Source organism: Syngnathus floridae, chromosome 4 (assembly GCF_059516105.1).
Source record: "Syngnathus floridae isolate MCC-2025c chromosome 4, RoL_Sflo_1.0, whole genome shotgun sequence".
Lineage (NCBI taxonomy): Eukaryota > Metazoa > Chordata > Actinopteri > Syngnathiformes > Syngnathidae > Syngnathus > Syngnathus floridae.
In genome coordinates, this window is record NC_142416.1 from 11,756,151 (window position 1) to 11,776,338 (window position 20,188).

The 20,188-nt window shown below is 41.2% G+C and overlaps 1 protein-coding gene across 2 annotated transcripts in view; it reads right to left on the reverse strand.

The window, feature by feature from the left end:
• Positions 1 to 3,623: 3,623 nt before the first annotated feature.
• Positions 3,624 to 20,188, reverse strand: part of rgs12b (regulator of G protein signaling 12b) — a 35,440-nt gene continuing 18,875 nt past the window's right edge. Inside the window, exons 6-19 of one of the 2 annotated variants that reach the window (XM_088373720.1) lie at positions 15,783 to 15,804; positions 11,938 to 12,107; positions 11,141 to 11,233; positions 10,898 to 11,041; positions 10,262 to 10,444; positions 10,035 to 10,185; positions 9,688 to 9,782; positions 9,316 to 9,519; positions 8,674 to 8,747; positions 8,437 to 8,563; positions 8,242 to 8,338; positions 8,094 to 8,146; positions 6,030 to 6,201; positions 3,624 to 5,744 (exon numbers count right to left, since the gene is read on the reverse strand). In XM_088373720.1, coding sequence (XP_088229846.1) covers positions 5,152 to 5,744; positions 6,030 to 6,201; positions 8,094 to 8,146; positions 8,242 to 8,338; positions 8,437 to 8,563; positions 8,674 to 8,747; positions 9,316 to 9,519; positions 9,688 to 9,782; positions 10,035 to 10,185; positions 10,262 to 10,444; positions 10,898 to 11,041; positions 11,141 to 11,233; positions 11,938 to 12,107; positions 15,783 to 15,804 — 2,178 coding nt within the window. In that variant the 3' untranslated portion in view covers positions 3,624 to 5,151. The remainder of the gene's footprint in view (positions 5,745 to 6,029; positions 6,202 to 8,093; positions 8,147 to 8,241; positions 8,339 to 8,436; positions 8,564 to 8,673; positions 8,748 to 9,315; positions 9,520 to 9,687; positions 9,783 to 10,034; positions 10,186 to 10,261; positions 10,445 to 10,897; positions 11,042 to 11,140; positions 11,234 to 11,937; positions 12,108 to 15,782; positions 15,805 to 20,188) is intronic. The other variant, XM_088373721.1, reaches the window with a different exon arrangement.

Consider the following 20,188-nt stretch of genomic DNA (forward strand, 5'->3'; position numbering starts at 1 on the left):
GTTCCGAGCAGCTGTGTGTATGTGCGTGTGCGCGAGTGTGTTTTGGAAGGGGGTGACTTGGCTTTTCAAAATAGCCTCAGCAGTGCAAGCTGCAATTCCCCCCCGCCGGTCGCACCATCACGGCAGGCCCAGCCGAGTTAGTACAGTTGTTGTCTGACATAATTGGATTACAACGGCATTACTCGCATATATTTTACTTATCTCCAAAATCTGACCCCCAGTAGGTGACGGACTTGTGTTTAAGGAGCGTTAGCCTTATTTAAATAAGTCAACTCTCAGTAGAAAGGTAATGTTGGACAATTAAAGCACTCGGGGAAAAAAAAAAGTACCGTATTTTTCAGACTATAAGGCGCACCGGACTATAAGGCGCACCTTCAATGAATGGCCCATTTTAAAACTTTGTCCATATATAAGGTGCATCGGGCTACAAGGCGCACCATTAATGCAATCACAATATAATAACTTGAAATAGTGAAAACAATAACAATATATCAATAATGTTAATATCACACAACACATTTGGCTCGCGGGCCGGAATTTGGTCCATATATAAGGCGCACTGGACTATAAGGCGCACTGTCGGCTTTTGAGAAAAGTTTAGGTTTTTAGGTGCGCCTTATAGTCCGGAAAAGCAAAATTCCTGTATTTATAGTTCATGAACGATGACGTAATATGAGAGCATCCAAATGAGAAATGAGATCCAGCTCTATACCGTACAGTACACCCTGGATTGGTTGTCCGGCCACTTTTTCGATGAGCCCAACGTGATTTTAAAAGGTGAGAGAAAGCTGGAGTAACTATAGAGAACAAACACCACACCAGAAGACCATAGCCCACATTCAACTTCTCCGACAACCACAGATGGTGAAGATGTGCTAGCCACTTGGCCACCACTGTCTTTGAAAAGGTGTACCTTATTAATAGAAATGAATAAATTCCAGGCATGGGGATTTCCCTCATCTTTTTAACATTCATTTAACAATTCCATTGTTGGCTGAAGATCGATGACGTCTATAGTTTCTTGAGCAGAAACCATGCTGACTAAATAGCTCACTCCTCATCATGTTCCTCTTGGGATTTTTTTTCTGCACACCTACTTGTTAAGTATGGTTTTATTTGTGCGGACACACATCGTGCATGACAGTGTACAGAGTTCAAGTGGGACAGAGCATATGATTAGTCTGCTCCTCAGTTGTTGACCGCACACTCTTCACATCCACTTTGAAACTAACAAGCCGCTTCCGAGGCTCAGCTCCCGTCAGGTCAGACAGTGGGTGGGTGGGCTTCTCATACAAATGTTGCTTTCAGTTTATCTCGCTCTATTGGACCTTTGCCCTCATTCTGCCCCAACTGTCTCTTGGCTTTGACCATGGAGGGAAGGTCCGAGGTCTGATACACGGCTGACCTCATCCTGCTACCACGGTAGCGCAGCTCTGAGGCCATGTCCTCCCATTTCATATCCACTTCACGTCCTCGAGGGCCCCGCCGTTCTTTGGAGCCTATACGGCCTTGGCTGGGGTTGGCAGAGTCATGGCTCACAACAACTTGGTCCACATCCAAGGCTTGTTTGGTAACTTTGCGGTTGGAGCGAGATGAAGGCGACTTGGATTTGCGGCGTGAGCGGAGAGCAGGCTGATGGGAGGCAGGAGGAGGAGATGGAGAGGGGGGTGCACGGTTGGATGCTGTGCTGCTCACAACTTTGATACTCTCTCTTCGTTCCCTCCCTCTCCATCTGCCTCTATCCTTACCTGAGGACAAAGAAGCTGCTGTAAAAAAAACACCAAAAAAGCAACTGGTGGTGGAGGAAAACCACACAGAAACACAGCAAACATGCTTGGAAAACTTGTAAGTTTGCTATGAACTTAAAGAAGACTCACCTGTCACAACACTGTCGGCGTCAATAGCTTAGGGTGGTAGTTCACAATGATTTTGCGCACTAATTATCAACAATTATTAAACAAGGTAGGAAATGGATAACAATTATCATGCAACATTTCATTTCTATAAATCTCCGCAAGGGTTTACATTTTTAAATGATCAATTGCCCCACTTTCCAAGGGAATTATAATGTCCAATCACTGGCAACAGTCCTACTTATGTGTCCTTTGGGGCTACCTAGTGAACTACATTGGATAAGTCAAATGAAAAAGAAATTAAGATGGGCAGCCTGATCCAGTGAATTGAGTTTTGCAGTGGCTGCACTTACCCCAGATAACCCTGACTACTGGAGCAAAGTCAGATTGGTGAATGAATACATTTATTTATTCATTTAATTTTTATAAATGGCACATAGAGCTTTTGTTGTCATTTGAACGGGCCCCTTTACCCCAGTTAACTGAAATCAGTATCCTGTAACCAGGCTTGAGAGAGAGAGAGAGAGACGGAGGGGGGTGGAGAGCCAGAGGGATGGAGAGAGAGAGAGGGGGGGCGGATATGCCAAGTACATCATGGGAAATTCATGCGTAGGGATGCCATCCAGTGGCTGACAGAAAAAATAGCTGCCTTTTTGTTTAAAACTGAAAACAGACTTGAGACCCACAGAAACGTTGGGTTTTAAAAAGCTTCCTGTTTAAAAGCATTAAATATGACTAGTCTGAGTCTCCCTCGCTCGCTCTCTTTCTCTCTCTCTCTCTCTGTGATTGTATTCTGTCTGTCTGTCTGTCTATGTTTCCACATGTTTGTTTTCACCAGCAGATGGAGCCATTTGTGATGATGAGCCAAACTGTTAATGTAGGAAGTTTATTCATCTAGCAAGATACTTTTTTTTTACAGTAAGACAAGGTTCTCATAAAGAGAATTGGGTACTCACAGCTAAAAATTGTGCAACATTTCATGTTTACAAAGGAGCACAGGTCTGTTTACGTTACATTAATCTGTATGTCTTTGTTGCAGTGTTACCCATTATGAACTTTAATTTGTGTTTCTATAACAAATTCATGAAATAAATATTTGTCTGAACTAGATATCTGAAGCCGAACATGACAAAGCTTGCCTAACAAGGCACTGAACCGAAGGATTCCATGGACATCTATTAGCCCAGTTCCACCGAAAAAGCTTTTGTACCCGTAAAACAAAAGCTTTGCGCCACTGCCTCACTTCTCTTGCTCTCACACGAAATGAGAACCAAACAGGAAAAAACATTATAAAAAGGAAATATTTTGTAAGGATTTATAAATACATATAATTATAAAACATATATTATAAATATATTATATAAATATATATATATTAACATTGTGTTTTTGTATTATTGTGCTTGTAACTTTGTTGTGGGACAGATCTGCACAACATATAACAGAAATATATATATATATACATATATATATATATATATATATATATATATATATATATGTTAGTGTGTGTGTGTGTGTGCGCACGCCCAACGGTAACCTTTAGCATCACCGAAAGTCATCGTATTCCGTATTCTCCAAACATTTCTACAGTACAATTATACTTTTGTTGTAAAAGCAACATTATCAATGAAATATGATGATGTAGCGCAGCATTGCCGTAGGCTAGGTGCTTCTACATGTGCCTCTCACGTGCCGTGTCACAGGACTCAGAGTGGCCAAAGGACAGGAAAAAGAAACAGAGGCTGCTCTAGTAAGACAAAGAGAGACTTCAAGATATTAACATTTATTTTATCTATTTACAGACAGTTTGAGAGAGAGCAGAGCTGAAGAAACAGCATGGCTGCAATGCAGATGAACAAGAGCAACACGTGGGGATTTCACTAGTTTGGCTGCGTACAAATTAACATTTTTTGTTTTACTGACAGGGTAAAAAATATAAGGTGAGATAAATTAATATTTCATCAAGTATACAACAGAAAAGATGGAGTGCTTAGCCATTATAATGTAGTGAGTTGAGAAGCATTTGAGTTTTTGTTGACTTTTGCCTTATTAAAATTAACTTATTAAAATGATAGTTATATTTACATTATTCCACATACTCGGTTAAAATGGAGGTGACACTGGCGGTTTGCAGCTTAAGTTCTGTTGTCAGTGATGTCAGTGTTGTCTTTGAGAAAATGGCTTGGCAGATGAATATGGAGGCGCTGTACTGTGAATAAAATGTCAAGGACAATTGCAATTTGGGAAACCTTTTGAAATAAAGCTAAGAGTATACGCTTCAACGTTGATTGTTTTATTTCAAATCTATTGTGTTGTGACATATAGAAGAAAGTCAAAATGACGGAATGTGTCCGATTACAAATACCTCTTACCTACCGGATTCTCTTCGAGTGGTTGCGGGAAGCTACTACTCTGTGAAAACCTTTCATACATAACAACTTTGTGATTTTGTGCAAAAAAAAGACAAACTGAAAAGTGGGTGGAAAACCTTCTGGCTCTTTTTGGTCTGCAAGCAGTGTCAGCGTGCACAATGACTGTGGCCTGTGTTTGCATGAATGGCATTAGGAGTGCCCGAGGTGAGAGTGGTGAAAACACAGAGTGTACTGTACTCAAGTTGGAACAAAGAACAGCTGAGCAAATGTGTTCGTTCATGCTACTATAGCAGAAAATCTGCATTTGTATGGCGAGTGTGCACAAAGCTGTAAATGATACGCTCACATCAACCGTACATCATATAAGTTAATTTCCATTCTTTTAGTGTGTCAAGGTAAACGAGCGATTTCAACACGCGCACGGATGTGTGGAGTTTTGTTCGTAAAGGGCTAAAGTGCATCATTATGTTGTTTTGGTGAAGGGTGCTGGATGAGAGGTTGCCACGAGTCATCCTTGCACTCCTCCCTCACTATAAAGTCTCAGGGAAAGAAAAAGGAAAATCCACAGCAAGTCACACAGATACGCACACCATGTAGGAAAATTCCAAGGACATCTTGTGACCTTTGACATAATGCATCCATTTATCCCCGCTTCAGCTTTCTGTCCTCTGTATGACCAACTTAAGTCACAGTGCAGACATGACTATTATAATACATTTGTAGTGTAAGCAATTGTACAGTTACACTAAAAGCAAATGCTTCTGTGCCACAGGGAGTGTTTTTATTGCCCCACGTTAGGACTAAAGAAAGGGAGGAGATGTGGATGCATTCAAGTCTCAAGTGAAAACGGGCAACAGGGCACGTCAAACTGACTCAAAAGAGGCCACGACCGCTCATAGGTGGCTGAAGGGAGAGGTGAAAGGTCACACGGGGGAAGTACCTGAGCTAGGCCGAATGTCCCGTGCTTGCTGTTGGGATTGGGGGTGGGGTTTGGACTGCAGGCTGGAGGGGGTGACGTAGTTGAGGCTGGTACTATTGATGTCCCCTTCGCCCACTAGAGTCAGGTCTGACAAGGCGTCCTCCTCCAGCATCTGGACTGATGACCCCCTGCCAGTGTCCTTGAATGCACCATGTTGGGCCTCCTGGGACGGGTGGATGGGAGAGATTGTGGCGGGAAACAGCGAAGAAGGGGACCTGGCGCTCGCCCACCCTCCAATGTCAGAGCCCAACGCAGAGTCCAAACTTTGAGACTGATGATGAGCATTGAGAATATGGCTGCCGCTGGCCCTTTCGTTGTGGCTGGCCTTGCTCCCCAAGCGAGCGCTACCGTTGCCAGGGTTGCGGGAGTAAGGGGTGGAACAACCGGGCTCGGGGTCAAAGGGCAGAGGCGCGGCTCGACCGGTCGCCGACGGTGACAGGCGCAGGAAGTCTGGCAGCTGCAGGTCACTTTTGTTCAGCAGGCCTCGCTGGTCGTCAGCTCTGTTGCTCTGAGCTTTGGATATGAGGTCGAAGAACTCTGTATACGCGCACACACACAAATGCAAAAAATACACGTACGGACACAAACACAAGTGAGTGAACCTCCCGAACTGCAGGTGAAAACAGTGCTCGTTGTTGGAGTTCAGTTGGCATGCAAGCATAGGGAGTCAGTTTGGCAAGTCAAAGCTACATTCAGTGTGCGCTACATAGAGCTAGCTGGTGCAGTACGGCACACATGCCAGCGAGTTAGTGTCATTACAGCAACACAGGAGCAAAAAGACAATCGAAGAAAGAAAGAAGAAGGAGGTCTTTGTATCTTTACCTTCAGCTTCGTCTATATTAATCTTTTTCTGCTTTCTTTTCTCCGGAGCCTTATGAAGAGAGACAGAGTGGTTGGGTAAGGCCTGGCTCCTTGTGTCAAGGCCGGGCCCAGCCTTGCCATTTTCCCCATGGGGGTGGGTGGAAGCGGCTTTCCTTGACTGCCTGTCCTCCCCCTGGGAGCCACAAGGAGAGCGGAGCGGAGAGGCGTCAACGTACAGCACGACTAGTGATTAGAGCTACTGATGGAGACCAGCGTGACAGCATTTTGATGGAGCGTGGGGGCCACTTTTCAAGAAGAAGGGGTGCTATTATATTGCATCTTGATAATGCACGAGTGGGCGTGATGGGATTCATGGCCGATGGCTTTCTTGGAATCTTAATAACAAGTTGGTGCTTTTTGGTTAACTTGGAACATACGGATGATGCAATAGAAGTACTTGATTTCTCCCAGACATGATAAGAATAAAAACAAAATATAAATCATCATTGCAATGTAGGCTACTTAAGCACTGTGGGGTGGAACTGGGATTCCCAAGTATTTAAAAGGGTGCCAATTAAAGCAGCGGCCGCCAGCCTTTTGGTTTTTCATGTACTGGACCAGACAAATCATATTGCATAATTACTGAAAGTCAAATCTATAGACCCTTTAAAGTGACAAACAAGTAATGAATAAATAAATAAAATATATATGTTCCATTCACAATTGCATCCATTCACAATTGCAAAGGAACACCGTTTTTTTTCCCTTTTTCTCTATGTCACCGAAAAGCTACATACAGTTGATATCAATGCTAAAAAAATCTGTTGAGAGCAAATTATTTTTTTCATGTTTCGGTGATGGCAACAGTAATGGTAATTTGTTATGAAGTTACTATTGATAATTTGGTTGTTCACTTGCATTGCTGATGAGAAAATTGCGTTAGTGTTTGATTGCTACCCAGCAATTTTTTATAGATTCTTCTCAGAGAAGAGAAGTGGAATGAATGTGCTCATAGAAAGGCGAATGCAGTTTGAAATTCCTCATTGCTATTCAAAACGGTAACACAATCAGAGCTCAGTGAAAATGAACAAAGTCAATATCAAAGCACTTGGTGCTGCTGGATGACAGGTGGTCTAATAAATTTCTTCCACACTGTGAATTAAGTCAGACGGAGTGTTTTATTTTAAATACAGCCTTCATTTTGTTGATGTGCTGAAAGTGATACTGATTATGCAACACGGGGGGCCTTTTGTCAAAGAATATCCACATTATTTATTTGCTTGTTGGTTTGTTTGCTGTTTACTATAACACGATTTTATAGCTTGGGGGGTTTCATTTATCCAAACTATGTCAAATGGTTGGAGACCGCTGCTATAAAGGCTTGAATGGTTTACACACACACAACACAACACACACACACACACACACACACACACAATATACATATATATGTATATATATATATATTTGTTTTATTTATTTATATAAATATATACATATGTACACACACACACACACACACACATTACATCAATGACACAAATTTGAACCCTGTGTACCCACAAACCTATGACACACACAACAACTTCCAACAACTAATGGAGAGCCCCACTACAGAAGCAAATAACCACTGCAGATTGCCATCAATTAGATAAACTAAATCTACAATCTACAGCTATGGTACTCCCACCACCAACTAATTCTCTTCCAGATGGAATTTATGAAGCTTTCAAGAGTGGCACGGCTTGATCAGAGGTCTTATCACAGAAGAAAGAAATAAGAAAGCAGATGGAAAAGTTGCCGATGCATTGAACCACAGACAGCCCACAAAAAAATAAGGGAGAACTTGGGAATGTGACGTGGCTCACTGCCCATCACAATAAACAGACAAACACAAACACACACGGCCGGATGCTGCCATAGACACGTGTCATACACCTGGGCACATTGCAAACAGACATGAGTCAACTGAGGACAGCGGGGGAGACACTTAGTAGCGTGATATCATCATCAGGAAGTGGCGACATTCAGTGGGTTATGAAACATTCCAAAGTCAGATGACATAAAAGCTGGATGGCATCTTACTGTTGTTGATTGGTTCCTGCTTGTGGAAGCCCCGATGTGGCTTTTGGACGGTGCTGAAGGAGAGGAAGTGAACGGAAGGTGCAGTAACTTCATTATAAAATATGCCTTTTTCTGTGAACACAAACGGAATGTGCAACTTTTTTATTACCCTTTCCCGGCATGTGATCCACCGAATCCAATACCACTCGCAGCCCATCCAGATTGGATATGGGAAGACCGAGATCTAAAGGCTCCGATTCGCCACTCTTGAAACACACAAATTCAGAGAAACAGAATTCAGAGAGACAAATTATACAAGTTAATGCAACTTTGCAAAGTCCCGGCGCTCAAGAACTAGACTTACAATACGTGCAACCAAATCGGCGAGGTGCAGACCATACTTGGCCACCACCGGCCTGAGAACCTCCGTCACTGGCTTGGTGGGCTTTGCTTTTAGGCCCACCGAGCGGTTAATAGGGACCAAATCTAGCCTGGAACAAAAAGAAAATAGAGTTCAGAGCTTGAAGGACTTGCTCAAAAGGTCAAAGAGGTTCCATCAATGTGGCACAAGTTACGATACAAAGGATGGAAAGTTTCTGACCTAAAGAGAGTGCGCTTTTCAAGTCGGAGGTCCCGAGAACACAACGTCATGCAGTCTTGATCCAAAACAAGTGGCTGGAAAATGAAAATAAAAATCATAAAATGCTTTGGTCATGTCATTAAAAAACATTACAAAACCTTTTCATAATCATCATTATGATGACCAAAATTACAGCAGGAGCAACTTCAAATGAAGCTAATAATTAAAACAACAATTCAGCAGCCTTTTAAATGCAGTGCATGCAAGTTGATCATAATGAAACTGGTAGAGCATTTACACAAAACAGAACTAATAGAACTGCTGTGGAAGTTGACAACAAGTGCTAATTAAAGCTGAACCTCCAAAGTCAAATGTTGCTGAGGTCATACAAGTGTGAATTTGAACAACGGACAGATACAATTAGACATTTAAGCAGTGTGTGTGTTTGTGTGTGTGTGTGTAGTTTACCGTGGTTTACATTTTATTTTTACTTTTAGACTAGATTGTTTTCATACGCCTTGATTTTAAAAACTTTTGCTTGACATAAAATATTCATTCAAATAGCTCAAACAAATACAGGAAATAATAATAGTAATAATTTCATTTCTAGTACAGTATATTAGTATATTATACATAGCGGCACATACATGTGTTTTGTACTACCTTTTCCCCTCCGACCAAGAAGAGGTCGATAGCTGCCAGGTTGATGCAGATCTTCTCACAGAGCCCCAGCAACAATTCCCTGATGGACACACCGGCCCTCAGCGGCACAGAGCAACAAGAACCATCTGGCAGGTTGATGTTACACTGCCTCAGGACGGCGCTGCCTCCTCCACGTTCTGATACCCCCACACGGGAAACATCTCCCTGAAGAACCGAAACAGACAAGACTATAAGAAAACAACGGAAGGAGGTGTGGAACATGCGGGAATAAAAAGTGAAGAACAATGATGAGATCAAGTTACGTACATGCTCCCATGAAAGTTTGGCTCCCTAGCAATGTAATGTGATGTGTTTTAGTTTTTCCAGACTCACCTCATTCTTCCCAGAAGCAGACATCCCCAGCTCCAAACTGGCGCCCGAGGACAGAGAACCCTGGGACTCACGGCGACCATTGCTACCGGAGAAATCTGTAAAATATTTCATTTAACAAATTCAAGACAGACATAGATGGTTTTTGATCAAACACAAATGACCCCATTCATGTTTTCCCAGTGAAATATATTCTACTGGAACTGTCACAAAGCGTGGAAACATGTTGTCATTGAGCCACATGCCAACACACTATTCAGCAATTGGACTTGTCACATTTACACAATGGTGTTGTCTTGCCAAAAATGAGGAAATTGAAAACATATGATTAAGTATGAAGATTTACTGACTGTAATTAAAGTCGGTCAGTTCCCGCTTCTTTGGGCCTTTGCCAAAGCTCCTGTTGCGAGACCAGGAGAAGAACATGCCCTTCCTGCGGTCTCCCGAATCATCCCGGCTGTCGTCATTCAAAGAGCGGCCTGACTTGCTCCTTTTGTCCTCCTGTAGGACCCAAACCGGAAGAGAGGAAATGGGCAGTTGTTTTGACATGCAGCAGAGTGGAGGTGTTTGTGCTTACCTTCTTGGGTGTGGACAGGTTGGAGCGGTCCGAGCCGGTGGTGCTGTGTTTGGATGTGGGACTGCTGGGCACGTGGTAAGGGTCAGGCAGGGGTCGGCCTTCCACCTCTGCTAACATACAGGCTTGGTAGAGGAGAGACTTGAGGAAACGTGTATAGCTGTCAAACTTCATCAGGTTGAAAATCTAAAAATGGCAGAAGCAAAGAGAAGTAATCAACACAGGGAGGGGAAAAGTCATTATTGGAGAGGAGACTTGTACAAGGACGATTGTTTGTGGTCCTATGACTGACTTCTTTATGCAGGTGTCAAAATTGCAGTTATGTCATCAGGCTTAGGGATGTTTTGGAAAACCACGATTATGGTTCAATATCTGTAGATTTCATGTTGAATGAGTCAAATGATAGAGGGTGATTTTTAAGGATAGCCTTGTGACTCTCAACAGTAACATTTTCCATTCAGTCAATAAAGCTTTTCTGTTAAACTTTCCCCCTCTGCACAACATGCCTCGCTTAACTCGTGTTGTATAAGAAACCACAAGTCCAACACTAATTCAGTGTCAAAATAGCATTTTCATTTCCCCCCCTCCCACCGGTGTTATCTAAATCCAACAAATTTCTGGTTTGGTTGTACAGCCAACCTGTAACTGTTGCTCCTTGAACATTTCAGGTCGGGGGGCATTGAGTATGTCATCAGCGAGCTGAGCTTGACTGTCAATGTTGACCGGCGTGGTGGCTTTGCTGGACAAGAAACTGTTGTAGATCTCTCTGGCTCGCTGAGACAACTGCAAGCAAGACGGCAGAGCAAGCTATAGCGTCTAAAAAATATATTGCAAGAAAATTGTAGTGATTGAAATACAAAGTATACATAGTGTATGCTGTACCTGCTTCTTGTCATTTTCAGGGACGTGGCTGAAGAACTCGCAAGCCTGCCAGAACAAAATATTCTCCTCACTGAACTCTTTCTTCAGGAATTCCTGCAGGAACAACAATGTGGGATACAAATGAAGCAGCATTTACCTGGTATGTATAATCAAGGTCAGGATTATATTAATAATATGAATAGCTATTTTTTTCTGGAACAGGTACGTTTTACAGACATATGTCAAATGACAGCAAGTGGGTCTGAGTCCACTTTTGCCACTCAGGGTCCAAACAATATTATTGTACCCCTTGTGATATTTATTGAAGTCCAAGAATCATTTCCAGGACAGAAAATGTGAAATTACTGGGTAAAGGGAGAACCTTTGAAGAGTGAGCCCCAGTGCAAAATTATTAATTGCATTACTTTCATCTAAATGAAGCTTCTCAAGTTGTTCCTTAGCACCAAGATATGACCAAATGGTGCCAAAGCAATGCTTTTATTGACATTTTCTATACAAGTAATCAATACATGTTCTAAAATCAAATCTGCCGGTTTGCAGATGCTAGACTGCGAACTGTGGGCCTTGAGAGTTATTGACTGGGAAATGTGTTCCAATTCTTTTATTTTTAGCACCTTTCATTTTTCTGAGAGTGCTGCAGGCCAAAGGTGAATTTTACTTACTTGGACTATCACCACTACATCAGGTAGTTTCTCAACTGATACTTTCTTAGGAACACTTGACAAGCAAAGTCAAGAGGCTTAAGCCATAATGTCCCTGCAAATGTAGCGTGGAGAAGAGCAATTACAATATGTTACCGAGAAGTAGCGGACTCCCACGGGGTCCTGCAGCAGCCTCTCGAAGCACACGGCCCAGCTGGCCACTCTCCTCTCGGTGTGGCGCCGGTGACTCTGCACACTGGGGAGGCTGGCATTACTGTTCAGACTATTGTCACTGCTGCAGCCCTGCAGCTCCACACTGTTCAGTTCTAGACACACACACACACACAGACACACAATTGGATTCCACTTATGGATATGGATGTTACATTTTTTGGCTAAGTAATACACAGTATACAGTAAAGTATAGTTCTTATACTGCACGATATTATAAGTGATGAAATTTCAAACTCTTTTCAAATGATTATTATTATTATCATTTTTATTATTATCTAATTTATTATGAGACAAAGATTAAGCTATGGACAGAACATAATGAATAAATTCAGAGGTGCAAATGAGTGGTGCGTGTATGCGCATGCCCACAGAAAATGTTAAATGTGCCTTAGCGGGGACGGGGCTGAAGGTGCAAAGTGGATATAACAAAAAATGGTTGCATGTTGTCCTGCATATAAGCACAAACTTCTCCAGAAAATATGGATAGATAATCTTTTTGATCTTCTATGCTTTGGTGATAATGATCTATTATTTCAGCTGTGCTTTCAAAAGGAACTATTCACTGTTTAAATAAATCTTATATTAAATCAGATCAAATCAAATTGGCTGTTGCTAGCTCAAACTAAATTTAGATTAGAGCATAAGAAATGACTTTTAGCAAACAAATTATAAGTATGCCCGATTTCAAAAAGATCCCACAGTAGAATAAGAACAATACAATTTCAAACTTATTATGGGTCATACAGTATGGTACAATGTTGACATGATTAAATTAGAGCTTTAGAGGAATATCCATGGAATTACCTAATACCGAGTGGTGTGACAACTACTCATCAAAGGACTAATTCTTTCAGTACAGACTCACAACTTTGTCACGTCTTAAACTAACTCACCACACACACATTTGTGTTGCACAATTAATTACTGTAGGAGGAAAACATGTATCACCATACCATGAAGATTAGCAACAGCTTTTTATCAACACGCCCAGACACACTTGGTCCAAGGAATCGGTTGCAGCTCATTACATCCACACTCCCAATCTTCAGTTATTCTGTGACAATTAGCAGGACTTTTTTGCACTTTATATAAAATATGTACACATCCTGGTATGAGTGCCTACTATAGTTTGCCTTTTTGGAATCAACCACTACACCAAAACCGCTCAACTCAACTCAACCCAACTCAACTCAACTCAACTCAACTCAACTGCTATAATACAAATTTCTATTCAAGTCAGATATGTTTAGGCTGAGATAATTTTCTACATAGTAAATATTTTTTTATTTCTTTTTTTATAGCAATCAATGTGTGTGTATTTACCCCCCAAAACATATAGGAACATAATTGGAAAAAATATGTTGTGGTTATAAAACTGCGTACAGGAAATTGCACACAAACAAACCAAGAAAACCATCATATTTTAACTTGCTCCAGCAAGTTAAATCTTCAGCAGCTGTCTCCTCACCTGGGTAGAGCTGGTAGGAACCAGTGTGGTGCCAGCGGTAGCGAATCCTAAGCGGTAGCCAAGCCCCACCATCCATACTCACACTAACAGGGCCCCCTCACAGGGTAAAACTACACTGTCACACACTGTGACACTCTCGCAAGGAGGACAAGTTAGAAAAGAATGGAAGGGGGAAAAGATGCGGTCAGACGAACAGCCCAAGAGACTCGGGTCACAACACACATGCGGCCACATGCATGTATAATGGCCTGCGTCCACCACTGATATGCTCAGTGGGTAAGTGATACATGCCTACATGGGCCTTGAAATGATAAATAATTCAGAGGTGAGGGAGGTTGGAAGGAAAAATGACAGGATGTGTGCACGCACACACACACACGCGCACACTCACAAACACACACACGTACGAGCACAAGCGCACACACTGCAGTATTCATTAGGAGTTTGTTACCAATAATTGTCTTGCCTTGTCAATGCAGGACAACCATTTTTTAATCCATGTAGCAAAGGTAATGCTAAAAACATGCTGATGTTTTTGACTCTCTCAGTTTTATGTATAACTAATATAGAGATAACTGTCCACCCATTTTCTGTCACTTATCCTCATCAGGGTCACAAGCGTGCTGGAATCCACCTCATTTGATTTCAGGCGAGAGGCGGGGTGATATGGAGGAATAAAACTGCCAAAATAAAAATAAATAAAAGTGGAAATAAAAACCAAAATAAAAAATATATAACTGAAGAAATATTTCATTTTATTCATATATATATTTGTTATTATTACTATTTATATTTTTCTATTTTTATTTATTTCATAAATCTCATTTGTTATTGTCCTATTTATTTTTCGTTTGCATTATATTTTCTTTTTTGTTTTTTTTCCATAGAATTTTCTTAACTTAGATTTTTCAATTATATTCTTTATATTTGTTTTTATTTTTACTTGTATTTATTTGTTTTTGAATTTGGCAGTTTTTAAGTCTTGCGATGCAAAAGGAAATGTTATTCAAATGAGGGGGCGGTTCTAAGTGTGTCTTGGGTCGAACTATGGGAGGACATCCGAACTCCACAAAAAAAGGCTGAAGCCCAGATCCGAACATGAGACCTCTGAACTGTGCTAACCAGTTGGCCACCCTGCTGCCCCACATCAAACTACAACCACAACCTTTCCGGGAGTGTCACTGGTGATAAAAAAGCTGAGTATTACTGACTTGACATGAGAGATGTCTTTGAGAAAAAATCAGTTCACAAAAACTTCTTTCAACTGAACTCCATATTCATCAGATTAAGTAGATGTTATGTTGTTTGAAATGCATACTGTTCACGCTTGCACAGTTTAGTCACGAGTGGACATCAAATTTCACAACATCAAAATAAACATAGTCACTCGATGAAAATTATGAAACATAGGTGTAACTAATTGTTCAAGCCTCTATAGAGGAAGTGACAGTTTGTTAAAGAGGCAGTTACAACATAGTGACTGGCCATCATAGTGATCATCATTTTATCAAAGAACTGGACCACAAAACCATGTAAATTTGTATTGGATTATTATCTAACCACATATTACACACAGCGTGTGGGACAATCTGATAATGCAATGAGATTTTTTGAGGGGAAAATGTGAGGTGTACCTAATGAAGTGACTATTTGATGTATACTGTGCCTCCTTTCTGCTGGGTGCGTGACAAGTGAGCAATCAAAATCCAACATGCCTGCATCCCTTTTGTCTCTTTGCCTCTCTCACCTCCAGCTCTTCCTTTTATCTCCCATCTGCTGTGACAGCGAGGTGTCAAAGCATTAGCATGATCCACAACCAATGCCTTTCGTTTATCTCGCCACATGTTGAGCAACAACAGGGTGGCAGACACGGAATATCCATTTAAACACATTGACAAGCAATACCATGGGAGATGGCTCGTTCGTTTTACTGCTAATGAACGTGGCCTAGTGTTAAATAAAATGATATGGCTTCATTCTATGTGACCCATACCAGGACTTGCAAACACATTCATATCATCTTGTTTTGAAGCTTGTTTTGACGGGGAAAGGCTGAGCAGGTCAAACAGCTCCACTGTTTACTGCTTGCATGAATAATGTGTGAAAGCATCCAAATTTCTGTGACGTTAAAATTTCAATGGCCATGGCCTCAACCCCAATACTTCTGTCAAGGTACTTCAACAACTTGACATGAGGAAAAAGTGTGTCAGTTACCATTAACTGGTTGAGCACAAGCAGATCATGAGAACACAACAATAATCACAATAAGTGAAAACAATAAGATAAAATAGTAACTCACCTCCATCGGAGACTGCGGTAGACTGTAAAAAAAAACAGAGAGACATGGATTACAATTTCTCCTCATCACGGATAAAAGACACTCAAGCACATGCTCATACAGTGATGGGAAGGCCAAGAGGCATCTGGCCCGAGCGAACACACTCGTGACGGGACGAAGGAACACTTCCCATGGGATCTGACGCAGACACACACATCATGATAGACTCAAGTCCTCAGTGGGTGGAATCATCTGTGAACTGGATGTGCCTGCTCTGCAAGAACACCTCCCTAGACGGGAGGTGCTTACTGTCTGTGAGTGCCGCTCACACAACAGCAATACACTCTCAAGTGAATGTCACATACACAAAAATCCAATCTATCCCTAATTCAAGTCCCAGAAACAGACAGAGATCCAGACAAAAACATTTAAATGAAACTCACCAAGGGCTGCATTTTATTTTCTATATAGATCTCAGTATATCCACATATAATTTTACCCATATAATATTACAATAAATCAAATAGAAACTTTTAAGTCGAGATGACTTGAAGGGAAGTTTATAAACAATATTTTTCAAGGCACTATTTAAGAAAAAGATAAGATGAATAGCCAGAGAAATAGAAGCACATAATTTTGCTAAAGTGATATTTTAAGAAAGAAATGACCAGTACGTGAGAACCCCCAATTTGTCTTTACAAATTAGAGGGCACCCTGTAGGGCATGCTAAATCCAACAAATGTTGCCATGAGGTACTGTACTTTCACCTTTAATCTGCCATTTCGGAGCGGCCCGTCACGTTATAGCACTCGGGTTAAATGTTCAGCTCATAAACCCTCCAAATTGACTACAGACTCATCTTGAATTCATTGCTCAAGCCCTGAAATGTAAGCCCTCCCATCAACTATCATGTGCAAATGATTTCATTGTGAAACGGGTCTCTGTGTGGTGTAAAATTCAGGATAAAACTACTGGTGGTATGATCATATAAAATCCACAAGGGAAGTTTACTTACTTTACATAGTATACTAATAAGCATTAAACTGATGTCATTTTAAATAAGGGCCTGGAAGTTTATATTTTGTTTGTTTAAAGGGGAAGTCAACCACAAAATTTTATTGTTTTTTAAATTATTATTTTTGTTTATTGTGTTTGTGGAATATTACTTAAGCAGCAAAATCCACCCGCGTTTATCCAGTTTTGCCATTCGCTGATGAGTAAAATTGACATCACAGTTGCCAGGTCTCAGGTCACAACCAATGACTTGACTTAGGAAAGCCGCGATTGTTTATGACCTGAGAATTGGCAACTGTGATGTCATTTTCGGTCAACAAAAAGTGGCAAAATGGCCGCTGTGTTTTGACTAGTTAGGCTGCATATTATTACACTATTACAAAGAACATTTTTAAGAATGCAGGAAATATAAGCTCACACAATGTAATATGTCTGTTTAAATTTGAACTAACAATGCTTATCTGTGGACTGGCAATGGACACAATTGCAACATGTTTATTTTCATCTTCATTCAAAACGATCACAAGGCAGATTGCGATAAGGGAAAATTATTGTGTGGAATGTTTTCTGCATGGGGATGAAAGTGATTAAGTTCCTCAAGAAAGTCATATGATATGTAATGGACACTTACAGTAAAGCTTCTGTAGCTTTACTGGGGAGTGGTGACTTTGTAGTATGTCAGCCAAGTGATTGTGGTTGGACAAAATTCAACGGAATCTTCCTTGACCCCACCTAGTTAGTCATTTGCTTTCCCATTAAAAAATTCAAGCGGGACCTTGTTGTCTACTGTGGTCATCTTGCGAGAGGATCAAAATCCACATGGATGTCATGTAATAAAAATAGTGATACTGACGTGGCTGACCTACGTATGCCCTTTTGCAACCAGAAAACTGTTAACTGGGTCTGCCTCTTGGGTTCATCACTGGCCTGTTTCACAGACCTCCTGACAAGTCTTGGCTCAGAAGTTCTGACACTAAGCAACCAAGGCCAACAACAGCAACAAAAGGAGACTCAAGCCATGTCCCTTGACTACTAATGTAAAGAATAGTCGTGGTTACGTCCTTCAAATAAATCACACAAATTGAGCCTGCCAACTACTGATTTATACAGTAACCTGGGAGATATAAAATATAAATATGAGAAAGGTCTTGCGGAAAATAATACCTTAGATTCCACCAGAAGAAGTAAGGTGGCAAATGAAAACAACGGCCATATGGTACGCTCTGTGTAATGTCTGCATTTATTTCTTTTTAATATCCTCTGGAAGAGGTAATTTCCCATAAGTCAAAAGACATTTGATATGACTTTGTGGTAGTTGACTGTGAGAGCGTCTTGCACACATTTCTGGTGTGTGCATGTGTGTGCGTGTGTGTGTGAGTTTATGAGTGTGTGCATGTTTTATATAGGAGAATCCTGTTTTATGTAGGGTGCGTTCGTCTTCACCTCGACTCTAACTCTTAATGTGATCACTTCCAGACGTTCCCTGCGGTGGGGTGGTTTGGCCCCTAGTAAAGGCTCCAAATCTCCTCTCTGCCTCTTTCTTTCCCTCACTCCCCCACAAACTTTCTCATGCTCTCCTTTTTTGTCTCCCCTTTTTGGTCAATCCAGGCATATTCAGTAACACTAATTAAAAACACGTTTTGTTCCCCCCAGCCCATTCTCTATTATTTCATCACTTCATCTACCTTTTCTCAGGCTTTAGCTTTCACACTCTTGCTGCTGGCATATGCCGGCCATCCCTGATAGCAGGAGTGGAATATAATGATCGATCTCATATTGTGTAGGTTTTGTTCATGCGTAGAATGAATAAATGAGGTGAATATGAATCTTCTGTAAAACCATCTTCTTTTCCTTCACAGTACTTAAATAAACATGACAATTCTCAGAACAAAAAATGACTACAATGTGTGCATGCCACTTATGCGCAGAAGGGAAACACTTTACCACTATACATTGCCAACTTATAGTTATCGCAGTTATACTTGGCCCTAAGAATTCAGTTTGTGGTAGTCGACTGTATTTTGTTGTCAGCTCACCATGTAGCCACGTGCCCGGTTGTTTTTGTTGACCCTCCATGTATTTGTGCATGCAGGGAGTGGTTGGTCACCTTGCAAGTTACTCTCAAGTGATTTATTAACTGTGAGTTGGGTGAAGGTGGGGGCTTACATCATCCGCTATGTACCCAGGACATTGGGCTAAACACTGAGCACAATTTATAGCCATCCGTTTCAACTGTTTTTATAATCGCGAACACCTATAAAAGTTCCTTTAAACAAACTGAATCTTCCAAAACATTCCTTGTGTGCACATGGGCTTCAAGTTAGGACAATGACTCCTGAAAAAGAAGGGGGGCGCGTTATAGAAAGAGACACAAAGCAGGTAGAGACACTTCACTTGGTGAATAAAACATGTCTACTCGCGCGAGAAACTATGAAGGATTACATATACACTCAACGAAACACAAAGACGCCGCTGTTTGCAGCACAGAAACCTATTCCTGGCTCCGTTTAGTCAGGAATGACATCCACCTGCATGTAAATCAAGTGAATATCACCAGAGAAGACTTCAATATGGAGTAACACTGATTTGTTGAAGTCGTCTTAAAAGGTGGCAGGGAGAACCCTAAAACACTGAACTCAAAAAAGTGACATTTTGGTTTTTGAATTCCAAATTTGGCACACACACAAACACGCTTCCAGCTGAAGAGAAAGCTGTTGCACCAACAGTTTGAAACGTGTGCGTGACTGAGTGTTTACTTTTGAATATGAGGTGAATAGTGGTGGCCATTGAGAGGCCTGGAGACACACTGCCAGGTCTTACAACTGCTTCGTCTGAATGTAGGAGAGGCAAGACAGAAATTGGAACTCACTGGTGGCTGCTCAAATCACACGTAACAACAATTCGCTAACCAAATCTAATCTAACCAGTGATGCTGGAATTCCGGGCGAGTCTGAAGGTCTTGTAATCAATATCCGCAATGGGAAGGAATGCAGTTCATGTTTGTTTCCTAACAAGTGAGTCAGTCACACATCAGACGTGACTAAGAGGGCTAAAAGGGTGATGAATGTTGTCGATTTGATTTGGCTGCTTGCCTTGAGCTTACCACTGTCACAAAGAATTAACCGATCTGAATCAAATCAAACACATCTGTTTGAATGAAATACAAAGACTGTAGCAACCAGTCACAACAGCAAACTTAATAATTGGAGAAGTGAAGGAGTAGAAGCAGTTACTGCATTTTTCCTTTGTCACAGGCTCACACAGTTTGTCTTGGGTGTGTAGAAATGATACAATGTGACTAACAGTGGCCAGGAAATTATTTTTGTTTTAGTGTCCATTTGTCCCAATTTCTGTCAATGCCTCCACCTTGGACTGGAGACTGCATTTAAAAGAGGGGAAAAAAAGTGGTTCAA